The following is a 17181-nucleotide window of genomic DNA, read 5'->3' as shown; positions in this document are numbered from 1 at the left end:
ATCCAACGACTGTTATCGCGCGCACAAATCTTGAACACTGGTGATTAAGTTTCTTCCTTAAGGAAGATGGACAGGATTTCCGCAGCTAGCCAAACTTTAGAACTTTAGAAGAATAAATCCATTTACTGGTTGGCCCCTGCTCCATTTAGATGCAAGCTAGTACAATCGTCATACGAAAACGACAATGCCCCACGATGGAGGCCCATAACTACTCCGCATGAAAGAAATTGAAGGCCGAGGAGATGACTCACGGGCGGAGGCAAATTCCAATGGGCCGTCATACAAGTCCGTTTCTTGGCAACCCCACACCGCCCGCCGGGCGCGATCGATGATGCCAATTGCGAGACGATCCTGACCCCGGCGGAGACGCCCCGCGCGCCCTCCTCCTCCGTTGGGTGGTTGGTCGGCGCAGGTTGAGAAGGCCGGCCGGTTGTTCCCCGAGCATTTTTCTGATGCGCTGCTGCGTTGCATATATCATGTGTTCTCGGGCAGTGCTAATGAAGTTCCGGGGCATTAATCACGTTGGCCGGCCGGATGCGACGACGGGAGGTGGGCGTGCGTGTGATTTTTAATCTTCTTTCTTGCCACGGTTCTCTGTAGCCGGCGGAGGGGATCGGACAACGAACACCGAACAGGAGGAATCAGTGGTCATGGTGGCCTGAGCATCCCACGAACGGATCAAAGACATCGCCGGACGCCGCCCAGATCCACCGAGCATCATCGTGTCGTCGTCCCCCGCGGCGATGCTTCCGTCACCCGCTTCTTTCGAGCCTGAACCAGCTCGATCGAGGCCCACAACCCACTCTCTTACCCACGAGAAGACTTCCATGGGCCGATCCATTACGTTCACTTGGGTCCAACAAAAACAATACTGGAAGCCCATGGGCGGATCCGTTGCTTCGCCTAGGTGGCCCATGGGCCGTGTACCTCCCAAGTTTAGATGCCACCATGCGACTCAGCCCACACGACTTCCAGCCAGGTATGGGGGGAGGCACTGGAAACCACCACGGCCGCCGGCGGCGGAGATCGACCGAGGTGGCTCGCCGCTTTGCCTTGCGACGTGCGCTCACAGAACCGGACAACGGGGGGCGACGCGACGTGCGTCCCATTGCTAATCTGATCTCACAGGACGCTTCGCGAATGGCCGCCGGCCGCCGCCGGGCCGTTCGGGGACGGAACAGCCGCAAACCACCCACACTGCTGACACTCACAGAAACCGGCATGGCCTCTGCTTACCACGCACGCGCTCCACCTCTTGCGAGCAGCGTCAAGCACGGCAGTCTGCAGTGGCGGCACAAAGGATGAGCAGAGATGTTTTCGCGCATTTCTTCTATCATCGTTGGACAGCCACCCAAAGCTGTTAGCTTGCACTCAATCCAAAAACCTTTCTGCCATATGCCGGCATCGTCACTGGCAAGCTTTGAACAAGCACTGTAAACTTCCGGTAGTTAGTACCAAGAACGTGAGAATGCATTGAGATTTGAGAGAGCGGTGAGCACACACAACAGCACAGAGTGATGATGGACAAAATTGGCACGCAATTTCTTCACAGCACGATGAAGTAGCATTACAATTAGAGTTTTACTCCTCATCAATCGAATTAGAGTTGTACTTCTCATCAATCGATTGAGATCTTGCTTGTCTGTCAGTCACCTAAATTTCTACTATAACTAGAATGGAGATGGGATTCAGAGTTAGGGTTGGGAGCTTACTCAAGTGCCTAACTGTAGAGGAAGCTGTTGGGCGGCTCAACGGCCGGCGGTGAAGGCGGTAGAGACGGCGGGAAGCGGAGGCGACAGGCGGTGGAGGCGGCTCGCTTTCTGCGTCGAGGCAGGGGGACGGGGAAGAGAACTAGAGAAGATAAAGAGAGAGAAAATGAAGTACATGCATCTGCATCTGTATCTCGATCCAATGGACGAAAACAATCTCAGTCGGTTGATGATGAGGAGACAGATTCTTACAATTAACAACAGCAGTTGATTACAACCTAAAGATCCCAACTTTTTTACAGACAGACCAGTACACCAATGCTGTGCACCCACGGAACATTTTACAGTAACATCCGGAGCAGGACGCCGGTCACAAAAACGCCGGCGAGGTCCGGGGACCAACAAGAACGGAAATCTACTTGGCTACAAATTACACACGGGCCGCGCCGTGCAGAATGCCTAAAACCTCATCTGCAGCACCGGCCATGGTGGATGACAAATTGACAAAGCTACACTCTACTACTGAAATTACATCACTGGCAGATTGATTGGTCGATGAACAGCTAGTTGGCGAGCAGCGCGTCCCAGTCGATCTCGTAGGACGGGTACTTGCGGAGCACGAAGCTCTCGGCCTCGTCCCACGGCACCTCGCCGAAGTTCAGCTGCCCGATCTCCGCCAGCGGAGCCGCCGGAGGTGCCGGCAGCGGGGAGGAAGACGACATCATCTCGTCGTCCGACCCGGAGCCGGAGCCCTCGTCGGAGCTGCTGTTGCTCGCCGCCGCCTCCGCGTCCACGACGGGGGCGTTGATGGGCGTGGCCTTGCTCTTGGCCCTGCCGCCCTTGGACGACGCGGCGGCGATGGTGGCGCAGATGGCCTGCAGCTTGGCGTCGACGGCGGAGTCCAGCGGCGCCCTGGAGGCGGCGTTGTCGGGGAAGTTGAGCCGCGCCGCGTCGCCGCGGAGGCGGTACGCCGCCTGGTCGTAGGCCAGCGCGGCCTCCTCGGCGGTGTCGAAGGTGCCCAGCCACAGGCGGGTGCGGTTGCGGGGGAGGCGGATCTCGGCGACCCACTTGCCCCAGTGGCGCTGCCGCACGCCGCGGTACAGCTTCTGCGGCCGCTGCTGCTGCGCCGGCGCCGGCGCGGGGGGCACGGGGACCGCCGGCTTCATGGGCTGCGCCCGCGGGCCGAGACCCGGGTTCCGCTGAAGGTGGAGCTGGGCCTGGATGAACTGCATCTGGGCCGGGGTCAGGTGGGTCGCCGGAGGGTAGCTGAGCCCGTGGGCCCCGGCGGGGAACGGCGGCGGCGGAGGGAAGGTGGCGGGCGCCGGCTGCATGGCCAGAGGAGGGGATGGAGCGTCTTCTTGCATGAAGGACTCCATTGCTCGCATCAGATCCTCGCCGGCGGGCCCAGGAAGATTTATAGCAGCGGCCATCGAAGAACAATCTACTTGGATTTTTTATGGGGGATTTTTCTTTGTCTTTGGGGGAATAAAAGAAAGAATAATAGCCTTGTTCTTAGCTAAAATCAAAGAACAGGCAGGACAGGTATGGCTGTCCCACACAGATCTACTGTTGAATGGACACAGAAGCACAAGGAGGTGTGGAAAAAGAGCCTCTCTTGGCTAACTACCTACCTACTACTGGAGTATTCCACAACAAGGGGTGAAAAAGAAAAAAATCAGAGACCAGAAACTAAAAGGCTCTGGAGCTCTCTGCTATGGAGGGAGACCAAGAACAAGAACAGATCGGTGAAGATCGATGGGATGGAGAGAGGGTTTACCTGGAGGACGCAAGAAGTCGCTCAGAGTTAGACCTACCTCGCTCAGACCTCACCGGAGATGGTGTGCGTGTTTGTGGGCGATTATGGCTTTGGATTGGGCTCGGTGGATTGGTGGTGGTGGAGGAAGTGAAGAGGGCTTGGTGTATGGGTTGAGGAGCTCGGAGGGACACCACGGCTGCTCTTTTATAGCCAAACGACGAGCCTTTCTTAACCCTATCAACCAGCTCACTAACCACTCTCCTAATCGCGCTTCTTCGCCCGGGCAGCTCCACCCGCGAAGCTTCGCCCCGGCCGCTGCCATGCGGGCCCCGGACCCACACGGCGACGGGTCTGTGCGCGCGCGAGTGACAGCTCGCGGAGCCACTGCCGTGGCGCCACGTGTTGGATCCTCCCGGCACGTGTCGGGTGCGCGACCGCAACGTGCCGGTCGGAGGGTACGTGGCGCTGATCTGTTGGCCGCCGCAGCTGTTCGCTGCGCGACGACGGGCTGCTGCCTGCCGCGGTGGATGAGATGAGACTGGGCGCTTGCGGCGCGGGGCGCGTGTGTTGGCGGGCGGGCACGCAAGTGTGCGGTGACCAGCTGAAGGTGGCGTGCGCCGGTGTTTCGATTTCGATTTTGATTCAGATTTTTCTTTTCCTTTTTGGTTTCTTTTTCATGGATGGATCGGTGATTTGTTTGTCGTTGCAGCTTTTGTGACCCGGTCGTAAAGCCTTCTCGGTGCTTTTGGCTAACTTTCAGCCTCAGGAAGATTTTAACACTTTCTGCAGAATACAGCCAATTGAGTGTTGTATCTTTCCCTTCCTCACGAGGGTGCGTTTTCCCCGACCAGCGTTTGTACGGTGATTTTCAACTCTAGTAGAGTACATGGTATCGATTGTTACGAAATCAATATTACAGGAGGAAAAGACTGCTAAACCCGAACATTGCGATATAACATTTGTGCAGTAAACTTGCACAGCATGTTTATTAGCTAATTCTTTGTCAAAATTCTTTATTTATGTGCTTGCAGGTGCAGAGCCAACTTCCTTAAGACCACTTAATGTACCACGAGTGAGATAAAGCGTATAGAAAATTATGTTTGCCTATAAGAAATGCTGAAATACTAGTGCTTGCGATGGTTTTCTTGTCAAAATAAAACGAAAAGTAGCTTGCTGCGAGTCTTTTGGCGATAAAATCGGACCAACACACGAAGTAATCGAACATGCGGCATACGCGGAGGAGCTCCTTGCAGCTCCTCTGCGCGGGCCAGTCAGACCGGTATGGCAAGCTGGTCAGACCGGTCTCGTCGGGGAGTCCGACGAGAATCAAACGAACGCCCACCGGGAGGAACCCTGTCGGGGCAGGCGCACCTTGAGTTTGCCCTAGGCTCGGCAGGCCAGCTAGGGCGTCTCCTCATGGCATGGAGACAAGAGAAGAACAGCACATGGGGGTTGCAAAGGTAAGGTAAAGATAAAAGGTGAAAAGGCAAAATAGTAGATCGATAATGTTTTTGATCGATTGGATACTCTCAATCGGCCGTGGCCCTTTATATTTATAGGGAGGGGAGGTCTTGCCCCATTAGGAGTCGAAACCCTAACAAATTCCATGTTAAAATACAACTCCTAACTCGGACTACACAGACCAAACCGGTCTGACCACACTGGCAAACCGGTCTGACCAGTTTTCTTGGGTGCAGGTCTTCCCGATGTCATAACTTTCTCATTCGAACTCCAAATCAGACGTTCTAAATGTGCATTTTGATCTACTCGACGAGAGCTACACAATAGTGAAGTCCAATTTACATTTGGAACACTTTGGTCAGACCGATCTGATCAGTTTGGTGACTGATCTATTCAGATCCTATCAATTTTGGTCGTCAACATATGCCCCCCTGTTTTTTGGCAAAGGATACATGCTAAAAAATATTCTCAATAATCAATATTGTCTAAAGACGATGATAGACAATACATCGCCCATATGACGGTCTCTAAACTCTTTATGGATGCTAATGTAGCCGAAACAAATCCTAGCGAGTACAATATGTATGAACCTACTATTTCGACTTCTGAGCATCTCAGCATATCTAATACCTGAAATTTTGATGTGGCCATGGCGGCCAATTATGGCTCACTAAGGATTATACCAAAATCATGGATTATAACTAGATATACCTGAATACACATTCCATAGCATATGCATTGACGGAATAAATGATGAAGCCCAATGAGATGACCGCTGATGCTTCTTTGCTCTTGGTGATGAAGAACTCTTCCTTTGATTGTCCTCTAATCGATTGATTTGCTTTTGCTCATCTATTTTCTTATATTTATGCAACAATTTAGCAAAGCTTGGCTTCTTCTTCATCACCTTGCTCTTTGGTGTGACATTTGCAGCTCTACCAGAATTTCTGGTAAGACCGGTTCCTTTAGAACTAGTCACTTTGATGTCATATTACCCCCCAACCAAACCTAGTTGTTGCTCAGCTATTTTGTTTGAAGCATGTTCAACATTAGGGACAATTTGACAACAGAACTAGCCGATGATTCTTCAATGTTCAGCTTTTCTATGTCTAGTGTCAAATCTGAATTTTGATTTAATCTACCATCCTTGTTGATATGATAGACTTGCTTGATCACCTTACGCTTATTTTTTGGTATAGACCGATTCTTTTGATTAAAATAGTCATTATAAAATATGGACACAAATATCTAGGAATAGATGGCATAAATGAATTATAGTACCATGATGAATAAAGATAAGGCATATAAAACTCCCATGGTAAAGGCGTAGGTGATCCATGTGAAGGAAATGACATTAGTGTAGGATAAGTATTCCATTGCCGATTTTGATCATGGAACTTCTGTTTTGGAATAGATTTTGAATGTTTGGAATTTTTAAGCCGACTAGCATCATTAACATCCTTTTATCTTTGGGACTTAGCCGGAAGCTTCTTTGGCTTCAGCTTTTCCTTTTCATGCTTATGAAGGCCTTTGGATTTAACGGTTTTCCAAACACCAACCTAAAGTTTCTTAGGTTTAACCATCTTTAATTTTGATTTATTTTGCGAAATCCAAGAAGAAACAGTTAGACCGGTTGCGGCACAACTGGCACATTTGCCTTTGTTTTGTTGCCCCCCGAGCGTTGAAGCACTAGATATAGTCTCTGTGCTCTTGCTAGGAAATTTTGGATCAACAACTTCGGCTTGAGATGGCTGACTTGTTTCTTGACCAACAACATCACAATTTAGCTAATTTTTGCAAGGATCATTAGCCGGATTTTCAATAGCCGACTTTTCAATAACACAAATTTAATCTAAACTATTCCTTTTATTAATTAAGTCATCCCCAAATCTAAACAAAGCACTTATAAAACTAGCTGTGGACTTACTATGCTTTGGTAGATCGAACATCCTCAACTCGTTGATGGTAGATATCTTCATCGTGATGACGCCTTGTTCCGCTACCCGACAACAGTGAGAATGTAATTTTTTGTCGATGCCCTTGCGTAGGTCTTCAGGTAATCCTTCAAGTGCCATCATATTGCTAGAGTTTGACGGATCGGACATGATAGCCAGATTCTCTTCCCCAGCGGAGTCACCAAAATATGTTGGTGCTAAAATCGGGCAAACACACGAACAAACTCAAATATGCGATGCGCAGAGGGGCTCCTTGCAACTCCTCTGCGTGGGACGGTCGGACCAGTATGGCAGGCTGGTCAGACCGGTCTTGCTGGGGAGTCCGGCGAGCATCCAATGAACGCCTACCCGGGAGGGATCCCGTCGAGGCAGGCGCACCTTGGGTTTGCCCTAAGCTCGGCAAGCCAGCTAGGGCACCTCCTCATGCTACGGAGACGAGAAGAACATCACATGGGGGTTGGAAAAGTAGGGTAAAGATAAAAGGTAAAAAGGCAAAATAGTAAATTGATAATGTTTTTGATCGATCGGATACTCTCAATCGGTTGTGGCCCTTTATAAATATATTTATAGGGAGGGGAAGTCTTGCCCCATTAGGAGTCGAAACCCTAACAAATCCCGTGTCAAAATACAACTCCTAACTCGGACTACACAGATCAAACCGGTTTGACCGCCCTGGCAAACCAGTCTGACCGGTTTTCCTGGATGCAGATCTTCCCGATGTCGTAACTCTCTCATCCGAACTTCAAATCGGACATTCTAAATATGCATTTTGATCTACTCGACGAGATCTACACAATGGTGAAGTCTAATTTACATTTGGAATACTTTGATCAGACCGGTCTGACGGTTTGGTGACCGGTCTATCAAGATCATGTCAATTTTGGTCGTAACAAAGTCAAATCTTCCCCAACATGGTTATCAAACGCGCGTACAACTCATAGCTTAAATCAGAATCTATCAAGAGATTTGTATATTAGGCCTGTGCCAATCCAACTCATTGTTTCGAGGTGCATATCTGTAAGTTAAGGAGTGGGTGGGGGTGGGTGCCTGAACAACTAAAAATCTACCAGTAGATGCAACAGCCCTCTGTTTCCTTTTCGAAAAAAAAAATGGCTTACATTTGGCAGTAAAAAAATCCTTTTCAAAAAAATATTTGACGCATTCTTTATCTGAAACGAATCTAAGTAAAGAGAGGAAACAAAAATGAAGCATGGTTCGGTGATGGGTAAATCTTTAGCAAAATAAAGTAGCATGCCTTGCAAAAAGGCACCTCAATCATATGATCCTTCGTTCACACGACGACGACGATGCCCCCTAAAAAAAAGAAAATATATATTCAAGCTCGATCGGCATCCTGTTCTTGTTCCAGAATACCATATCTTCCTTTTGTGATCCAGGAAAAGAAAACAATATCCTCCATTAAATATGTCATTATTCGCTTGCATTGCATTGCATATTTGCATGGGAAAACAATGTGGGCCTGTTTGGACGCGAGGTCATAAAGTTTATGACATGTCACATCGAATGTTTAGATACTGATTAGAAGTATTAAATATAATCTAATTACAAAACTAATTATACAGATGGAGTCTAATTTGCGAGACGAATCTATTAAGCCTAATTAGTCCATGATTTGACAATGTGATGCTACAGTAACCATTTGCTAATGATGGATTAATTAGGCTTAATAGATTCGTCTCGCGAATTAGTATAGGGGTTCTGCAGTTAGTTTTATAATTAGCTCATATTTAGTCCTTCTAATTAGCGTCCGAACATCCGATGTGATCCCTCCTAAAGTTTAGCACCTTGTATCCAAACACCCCCGTACTAGCACCTGTGAACTCTTCCCCCATGGCCCCATGTTCCCTTCCCTGGCCCTCATGCGGAGCCTTCGCGGGTGGAGCGTTGCCGGAAAGCTACTACTGATGGAGTGATGATGGTAGTGGGAGCTAGGACCACAGCATGGATCAGGCATGGATCTCCATGTACAATGAATAGAAGACCGCGTTCTAGCCCCCACCTCCATTTTCTCGTATCGCACGAAAGGAAATGCTCGGCTCATACACGTTTTCAAATGTCATCTATTGAAAGAAAACTTTTTACATTTGGGTTCCGTTTCGTACTTTCCGGTGAGTTTTTCAAGATTTGTGTGGGCTTCCTTTTGATGAAGCTTTTAAGGGAGGGTTCAGTTGCTTTGCTGCTTTGCCTGGTCTTGCCTTGCCAGCGAGCCAATTCTTGCCTCTCCCACATCGGCAATGTAAAATCTTACCAGCACAGACCCCGAGACAAGCTAGCTATCTTTCCAAACGCATAACCCCCACATATCCTTGCTTAGCAAGGCTAAATAGTGACAGGCAAAGGTTCCAAAGGGAACAAACGCCCCCTAAGTTTCCTGTGACGCTTATCTGGTTTTCACACCGGATATGCCCCTTTGAGCTGAAGAAATGGATCGGGCCATGCAACTTGAGTTGCTGCTCCATTTGGCCTTGCATATGAGGCCCTAAAATGGCGGCTTCGCGTGCACCTTCGGCTGCGATACCGGACAAGTATTCCGATCAAACACCGGCCAGCAGCTAGAGGTAATCTGCTATTCTGCTGGGCCTTCGTCCTGGACAATTGGTTGGGCGTTGGGAATCTTGGTGAGGACTCGACTCCACGGCCGCGGCCATGTGACGCGAGCAACTGCCGCCGCCTTGGCTCTGCAGCTACCCCGGCGCCCGCGCGAGCGAGGGAGATGCCCATCCCCCACGCATGTCTCCTCTGCTCTGCTATCGAGCGCAACGGAGTACCCTCCGTTCAGTTAGTCTACTGCCAAGATTCGCGCATCTCTAGGCAGGTGCATGAACCAACCAAACCAACCGCTGCTTCTCATCAAAAGAAAAATGGATAGATGATTCAATGGGAGGTGAGAGGATGCGAATTTTATGTTATTTTTCGAAAGGAAGAAAATTTTATGGGGTTCGAGGTCTCGGATTCTCTGTTGTCTGTGATACCTGCTCTGCTCTGGCCCTTCTGCTACGACGCTAAATAACCTTTTTATTTAGCGTCGGGTTTGTCGCTCGTCAGAAACACTTCCGTTGGTTAAGAAGCAGCCGGGTTCATGCACATGCGCCCACAGAGGCGCAGATGCCCTATGCCCGCCGAGATTCCTCGTGTTACGGGGATTGTTTAGCGATGGAGGACAGCCAACAACAACGGCGGTGCCGTTTCCTCCAGGAAATGCTGCCGCCGGCTTAATTTGCATATTTTACATTTATGCCCAAGAGGGAGAAAAGGTATATCTGCATCAAACGTTTACAGATGTGAAAAGAAAGCGAGAGGTAATTCAGATTTGAGATGGAGAAGCAGACACCAGAATATGATCTATAGCAATTGAAATAGCAATTAAAATTAAAAAAGAAGTTCACCTCCCTTGCCTTGTAGAATTCCTTCGTCCATTTATCATTTCCTCTTCTCGATTAATACATCATGACGCAACGGAATACCTGCGAGGAACATCATGAGCAGCACCGAGCGCCAATTGTTACCGCAGCACACCAACGAAACACTCGCAGTCTTGCAGAGCTAACTAGGTGGGAAGGGGAAAATAGACTTCAAACTGCATGTCGCACATTCCGCCATGTTAAATTCCGACGGGTGAATGGGAAGATGAATTCCAGACAGAAGAACTATGTACATTGATTCGGTGTAACAACACAGAACGGCTATACATTATGCTACGGCCATCAGTTCCCAGAGGGCAAAAGGCAAACCCAGATTACTAGCAACAAGGAAACAAAACCCCCCAGAATTTTATACACTTCCAGATAAGAAGCCCTCCTGGTGCTGCAGCTAAAAACTAAAGGCAGCAATAGCTTCCATGAGATCTTCCTCCTACAGAACATTCAATCAGGCACTTCCTGCAGCACGTGGCATCCACCAGCTGCGAAACCAAACAAGTGGTTGATATCACCACAAGGAGTTCAAGTAATGATGTTGGTGCCTCTTGCTGAACTCGATCAGGCCACCGTACGTCTGGTCCGCAAGGCCAACATAGAAGGCCTCAGTGTCTGGGCTGAACGACAAACCTCCAATCTCGCCAAAAAGGTCAATCTCGTGAGATTTGCCATAGTCCGCATAAGAGTCGTATATGTGGACAAAATCCACAGGCTCAGCAGTCGCCAGGAACCTCCCATCTGAAGAGAACTTGACGCAACGTATCGAACCCATCCTTCCGCCGAGCACAGCTACCGACTGCGATAGGTTTCTTATGTCCCACAGCCTGCATGTAGTGTCTTGACTCCCGGTGGCCACGATGTTGCCGTCAGGATGCCAGGCAGATGCAAATGAGTAATCCAAGTGGCCCCTTAGAGAACCAATTGCCTAAAGGAAAGTAGCTTGAATGTTAGGATCAACCAGATACTGATAACCTGCAGATTTAGTAGGCAACAGAAACATGTGAAACTTACCTTGCCACACTTGGGATCCACTACCAAGCCATCCTCATGATCTCCCAGGACAGCAAAGAGATTACCATTTGGGCTCACAGAAACACTCTGTTTGAGAAGAAAATTTAACAGATATACAAAGAGGATAAAACTACAGGGCATAAACAAGAAAGGGCCTACTTACATTCACAGACCAAGGGAAGACATAGTGCTTGAGGAGGTCAAAGTACTCCGTGTCGAAAATCCTGATGGAGCAGTCGTTGTTAGCAGCCACCAACCTTCTAGATCCGCTGAAATATACATTTTTGCAAACAAACTGTTAGCTCAAGTCTACAAGAACCAAATATCGACTCAGAGTGCATCAAATCTTACCAGGGATCCTGATATATCTCTAAAGAGTTGGTGATCGCATTTTCATCATCCGTAACCCTCGTGCTGAAAACAACTCCATCATCATCCAGGCGCTAATTAAAAACCCAAAAGAATGTCATATGTCATGCCATTAGTTACTAGAGCAAAGTACCAAGACTGCAAAGTAGAAGAATATTTGTGCAGAAGTACCTTGCATATAATCTCCCCCTGAAAGCCACCAACTACCAATAAATTACTATCCACGGCCATTGTTGTGACCTGAACCATTGCAACTGACTGTGAACCATGCCCTCTCTGTGCAGCAACAAAAAAGAAGTATCTTAGACCAAACCTAAAAAAAAAAGGATGTGAACCTACACAGAAATATTGTAGGCAGAACATGTCCAAAGTTATACCTGTTTTGGAACAATGCAATCATCGGCATTGATTAGCTCAGTGCTTGTGTGGTCCAGTGAGGACCAGTGTGTTACTGATTGGTCATGCATTGTATAAACATCATGCTTGGTTGTTGCCCATACCAGGTTGCGCAGCTGCAAATCAATCAAAACATCATTGACAGCAGGTAATATGGGGATTTAACCTTTGAACTTTCTGTGCACATAACAAACAGTAACTCACTAATTTGAATAACACACATTTCTTCCCTTAGGCAAATGCTACAGCATTTATTGTGTGTCCAGCAGAAACGTTGATTGACTAGGAGAATTAGCAATTCCCATACAGAAAGCAAAAATCTCCTCACCCGGGAACAGTTTGGCAAAAGGTAGAGCATACCGTTTTATGTGCAAGTGTAGTAACATGGATTAGATAAGAATTACTAAAGACCATACAGAAGATGAAAAATCTCATAACAAGTGAACATGTTATTCACAGAAGATGCTTTATCCTCGCATACAAGGAGGCAGTTTCTTGGTTATAGTATGCTGGTAACAGTTTATTAATGCGCAAAGGACAGGTGCATAGAAGTTCTTGGTAATAGGTTAGAACATGAACTCCTTTGTTAATATCCCATCAACATGGAAGCTTCTCAGGTCAAACAGATTTCATAAAACTAGTTTCAAGACAGATCTAAGAAAACCTTGCCTGTATGCTCCTAATCAAAGACGAGGATAATCAGAAAGCAACTTTCTGTGGACTAAAATTTTAGGTTTTATCAAAACCAAGTAAAAGTCTCCAACAGAACAAGTTCAACAAAGTAATTCTCTTTCCATAAATGAAAATTACTTTCATCAATTTGGTCACAACAAAAATATTGTGTCTATGGAAAAACTATTGCAAGTTATCTCATATTAGTTAAGTTGAGGTTGGCTACCGTTAAATCTAGTTTCATGAAAGCTAAATACTTATCCATGAGATTGAAACAATACCACAGTTGTCTTCACTTCTATGTATGTCATTCTGAAATCACAGTTAAGTACCATATAAAATCCTTCTTGGTGCTAGAGTGTTTGTTTCTCACTAATTGTAACCAATAATAGTACTGCTACACATGCTGAATAATTTTAATGTGACAGCTTGTGGTATCAGGCCCGCACATTTTGTAACATCAGATCTGCAAAGTGCAATCTCGCACGAACTTTTTTCCCTTCAAGACTCTACCTTGGTCCGTACGTGGAGAAGAAAAAGGACAACCATTTACTTGCTTGGATACCTAAATGTTCAATCTGTGTATGACCTTATAATAATTGAGTACTGCTATGTTGCTTTTATATTTGAGGAATGGATTGGCTCTATAATCAATCCACCAACTTCTCCACTTTAGGAAGCACCCAAGACAAAAATGATGATCTGAGGTCAAGCCAGAAATATGAACCTCCTGAGGACACTTAGGTAGGATAACCTCATGATGGACCAAGCTTCTGATGAAAAATCATTCCTCAAACCAAAGAGATGCTTAAACAACATTCTTGATGATAACTTTGCTCAAATGTTCTACTGTAATGCCGAGCAGAGGAAAACCAAACCTGAAAATGTACAATTGATGGCCGAGCACGCCTTGTGTTGTAGTGGAAATCATAGTAAGGGCTATCCTTCTCCACTTGTTTGCACTCCTGGAAATCATAAACGAAAACAAATTGTGAGCAGCTGGACAAGTTACAATCATAAAGACTGGATAGAGTTGCACCATTGAAATTCAGCGTAAATTATTTGGGGGGTGAACATATGAGACCTAGAATATTAATTCCGTCTCCATGCGATTACTTGCTGTTAACCACAAAATCATGGTAAACCAGTAAGTTAATAACCTGGAGTCTGTACTTGTTTCCAACCGGTGACCCAGGGTAAGCTGTCTCTACCACCAAACCAATTTTTATCTACTATTACTGAACACTATGCAAAAACCAGAAGTGCTAGTTACATAACAGAAAAGATGGGACCTCTGACATCAAATCATACAGGTCAGGTTCAAAATGCAAACTTCAACACCAAGATTGGGCACCGTGTATCTAGTGATGAGAAGGAAAGCAGAGAAACAAGAGAGCAAGAAATTTCAAAAACAAATCAGCTTGTAACACATTCTTATTAGTAACAATGGCCTGGGCACCTCTCACGTAATCATGAGAAATTCCTATGCTAGATTCCTTCTTTAAGTAGGTTTCTCCATAGCCCAAAATTCACAACAAGAAAATTGTGACTATTGTCCTTGACATCTCAAAATAGCAGATTCAACTAAAATGTTTAACCCATTTTTATGACTTAAAATAGATGGTGAATGGTGCTGCAGTGAGTTCTTACTCCTTTCCTCTTCTTGAAATTGTGCATGAATGTCAGAAAGGGGATTAGGACTCCTTCTCTGTTTTGCGCATCAAGTCACTGACTGCCTACTAATTAGTAAAAGTGGCTAATAGACTCGAGGTTGGCAATTACTAAGCCAACCGGATAATGCCTTGGAATGCAGTGTAACCCATAGTCTCTCATCTGATTTGCATTTTTTTTGGACTACAGTGTATACAGCTTAGATTAGGTCAGCTAAACAGGTTCGCACCATCTCAACCCATTGATTTTGGATCATGACATATGCCCCGCCAAACCACCACCTTGCACCATCATATATGAAAAGCTAATACCCATCCCCATCAATGAGCTCCATGAGCACATGCACCCAACCAAACCCATACCTAAAAAGTTCATCCATGCTTTCTGCTGCCCACCAAAAATAAAATCCTAGAACTGCAAGAGAACATTCGGGCATAGCGAAGCATAACAAACAGCTCCATGAACTAGCAGTGAATGTTTTCATATTATTGAGACATGAGATCAGCAGCATAACATAAGTTAGTGATAAGTAGTGGTGGTTAGCATGTGTTCATGAAATTTTTGCCAACCCAAAACAACATAATGCACAGTTCAAAGAAATAACAAAGCACATCCTATATAGCATGGACAGATATTCTTATTTCCCAAACATCCACAACAAGCAACGCATAACCGCGGATATGCTATCTGAGATTATGTCTCCTGATTTGGTGATCTTTCTACAGTCTTTCGTACTCAACTATAAATGCGTGTCCATGTTTCAGCAAGGAGGAAGTGCGTGCTATTGATCACATTAAGCTTTCATTCATATCCTTCCTAATTTTGGTGATTGCCATCTTCAAGCCTTTTTTAGCCAATTATTTGCCTGCTATTACATGATTAGCATTTAACATCTTGTCAATTTTCTTAACAAACTAGACCACAGTTTTGAACTCTCAGTTTGCATGCTGTAGCATTATGGAAGTACCTCCCATCACCAGTGTTTCTGGGACACAGGTGCAGGAGTCAGAATCTGACACAGGTGCATGTGTCCGACTTGGCAACTTCAGAAAATTATTATTCAGCGATTCATCAAGTATATATATTTTTTTAAAAAAATAATAAAGTAACTCAAACCTACAACACAAGCTGGAGGGCCACATAAGATCAAATATATGTAAAAAAGCCACAACTGGAATTCAATTGCAGCTGATTCCTGTGGAAACTACTCAAATGCTGTCTATCTTAGCGCACTGAAAGTCCCCTATCTCATACACTCCTTCAGAAATTCAAATGCAATAAACCAGTCAAATGAGTGCAGCAAGTGATTCTATTTCATCAGAAGAACATTTGTAGGGAGAAAACGGATTAGAAATGGAAACTGAAGAATCCAGGGCCCTTCTGAAAAGGTCCTCAATGTCATATCTATCTCATTCACATAAGGAAATGAGCATTACTTTGACACTTCTCTGTGTGCCACAATGTGGTGTTAAATGTCATGTTGGGAAGAGAATACGTCAACGAAAAATATACCGCTAACAATTAAATGCAATTATTTTGTTTAGGTTAGATGTTGATAAACAATTTTCTGCGCACCATGTGTTTGATTCATAACTTGGCTTGTGGCTTGCATGAAAAGACAATACAAGTGTGATACAGGAGAACCTTGATGGCCCTACAACTTTCAATGTTTGCAATGTAAAACCAAACACTGAATCAAAACAATAGCACACTGTATAAACACGTCTCTAAATGATGTTCATGTGTGTTATGTTTGGTACTACTGCCTCACGGTCGTGTGGACACAGCACATTACATACCAGTGAATTAAAGATTCTATAATTCATAATATCAAAATCCACTATAATTTTAGTCAGGCATTGATCTGGGAAGGACGAAGCAGTACCTGCAAAGCATCCTCCCTGGCATAGCTTAGGTTCTGGTAATTCCTGTAGTTCTTCATCTTCATCTCCCGGTACTGATCCCTCCCGAAGAGCATCTTCTCCCAGGGGATCCCCTGCATGTCCTTCCCGGCAGCGACGTCCGCCGCGGACACATCCGGCAGCATGTTCTCCTGGCCCAAAATAAATAAAAACAAAATCAAAATTTCCCCCAACCAGGACGACGAAGCCGCGATCCCCCCGAAAATCCGAAGCGCACGCGCAAGCGCACGTAAGCAATCGAGAGCGGCACTTACGTGGTCGTAGTTGACGAGGCTGGCGAAGAGCTCGTTCTGGTTGGCGTCGCCGAAGGCGTTGTTCTCCCCCTGGTCCTCCATGAGCTCCTGGATGCTCTGGAGGATGAACTCGAGGTTGTCCTCCAGCTCGAACTCGTCCATCCCCCACGCCTCGGCACTCCGACGACCAATCCGGTCCGGATCAGATCACCCTGCCTGCTGCACACGACGGAATCGCACCCGATACGTCAGCGCGAGGCCGCACGGATTCTCGGCCTCTGCCCTAACCAGCAACCGCCTTCCCCCAAAAAAAAAATTCCCCTGAGAGAGGAAGGAAAGAGCGCACGGAATCCGCACCCCCAATCCGGGAGCGGGGGGAGGGGGGAGGGCGGAGGCCGGGCGAATCTGGTCTGGGTTGCGGAGAACTCACCTCGATCGAGCGGGATCCAGCGGCGGATTGGGGCGGGTGGATGCTCCGTCCGGGGGGTATTGGGGAATTGTTTTTTTCTTGTGTTCCTTTTTCTGGTGGGGGCGGGGCGCGCGCGCTGGCGAAAGCGCAGCACGGGGGAATGAAGGCGGCGGCAGGTGA

General features: G+C 46.7%; 2 protein-coding genes across 3 annotated transcripts; both read right to left on the bottom strand.

Moving 5' to 3' along the window:
- Nucleotides 1–1935: 1935 nt before the first annotated feature.
- LOC101756399 (ethylene-responsive transcription factor RAP2-13) lies at nucleotides 1936–3653 on the bottom strand. The gene has a single exon (XM_004973348.3). It carries the CDS (start codon nucleotides 3137–3139, stop codon nucleotides 2273–2275), a length of 867 nt encoding a protein of 288 aa, XP_004973405.1. The 5' UTR covers nucleotides 3140–3653; the 3' UTR covers nucleotides 1936–2272.
- Nucleotides 3654–10468: 6815 nt separating this feature from the next.
- Nucleotides 10469–17181, bottom strand: LOC101755728 (uncharacterized WD repeat-containing protein C2A9.03). 2 transcript variants are annotated; one of them, XM_004973346.4, is made up of 10 exons: nucleotides 17023–17181; nucleotides 16614–16811; nucleotides 16323–16490; nucleotides 13645–13731; nucleotides 12076–12210; nucleotides 11870–11974; nucleotides 11681–11772; nucleotides 11493–11598; nucleotides 11330–11416; nucleotides 10469–11243 (listed from the first exon to the last, which is right to left on the bottom strand). In XM_004973346.4, the coding sequence occupies exons 2-10, from the start codon at nucleotides 16752–16754 to the stop codon at nucleotides 10830–10832; spliced, it is 1335 nt and encodes a 444-aa protein (XP_004973403.1). In that variant the 5' UTR covers nucleotides 16755–16811; nucleotides 17023–17181; the 3' UTR covers nucleotides 10469–10829. The 2 variants fall into 2 exon arrangements, with proteins under 2 accessions (XP_004973403.1, XP_004973404.1); XM_004973347.4 differs by having other exon boundaries at nucleotides 16614–16808.

This window comes from Setaria italica, chromosome VI, assembly GCF_000263155.2.
Source record: "Setaria italica strain Yugu1 chromosome VI, Setaria_italica_v2.0, whole genome shotgun sequence".
Lineage (NCBI taxonomy): Eukaryota > Viridiplantae > Streptophyta > Magnoliopsida > Poales > Poaceae > Setaria > Setaria italica.
Note: the sequence above shows the minus strand (reverse complement) of the source record. Positions and strands in the feature narration are given on the sequence as shown.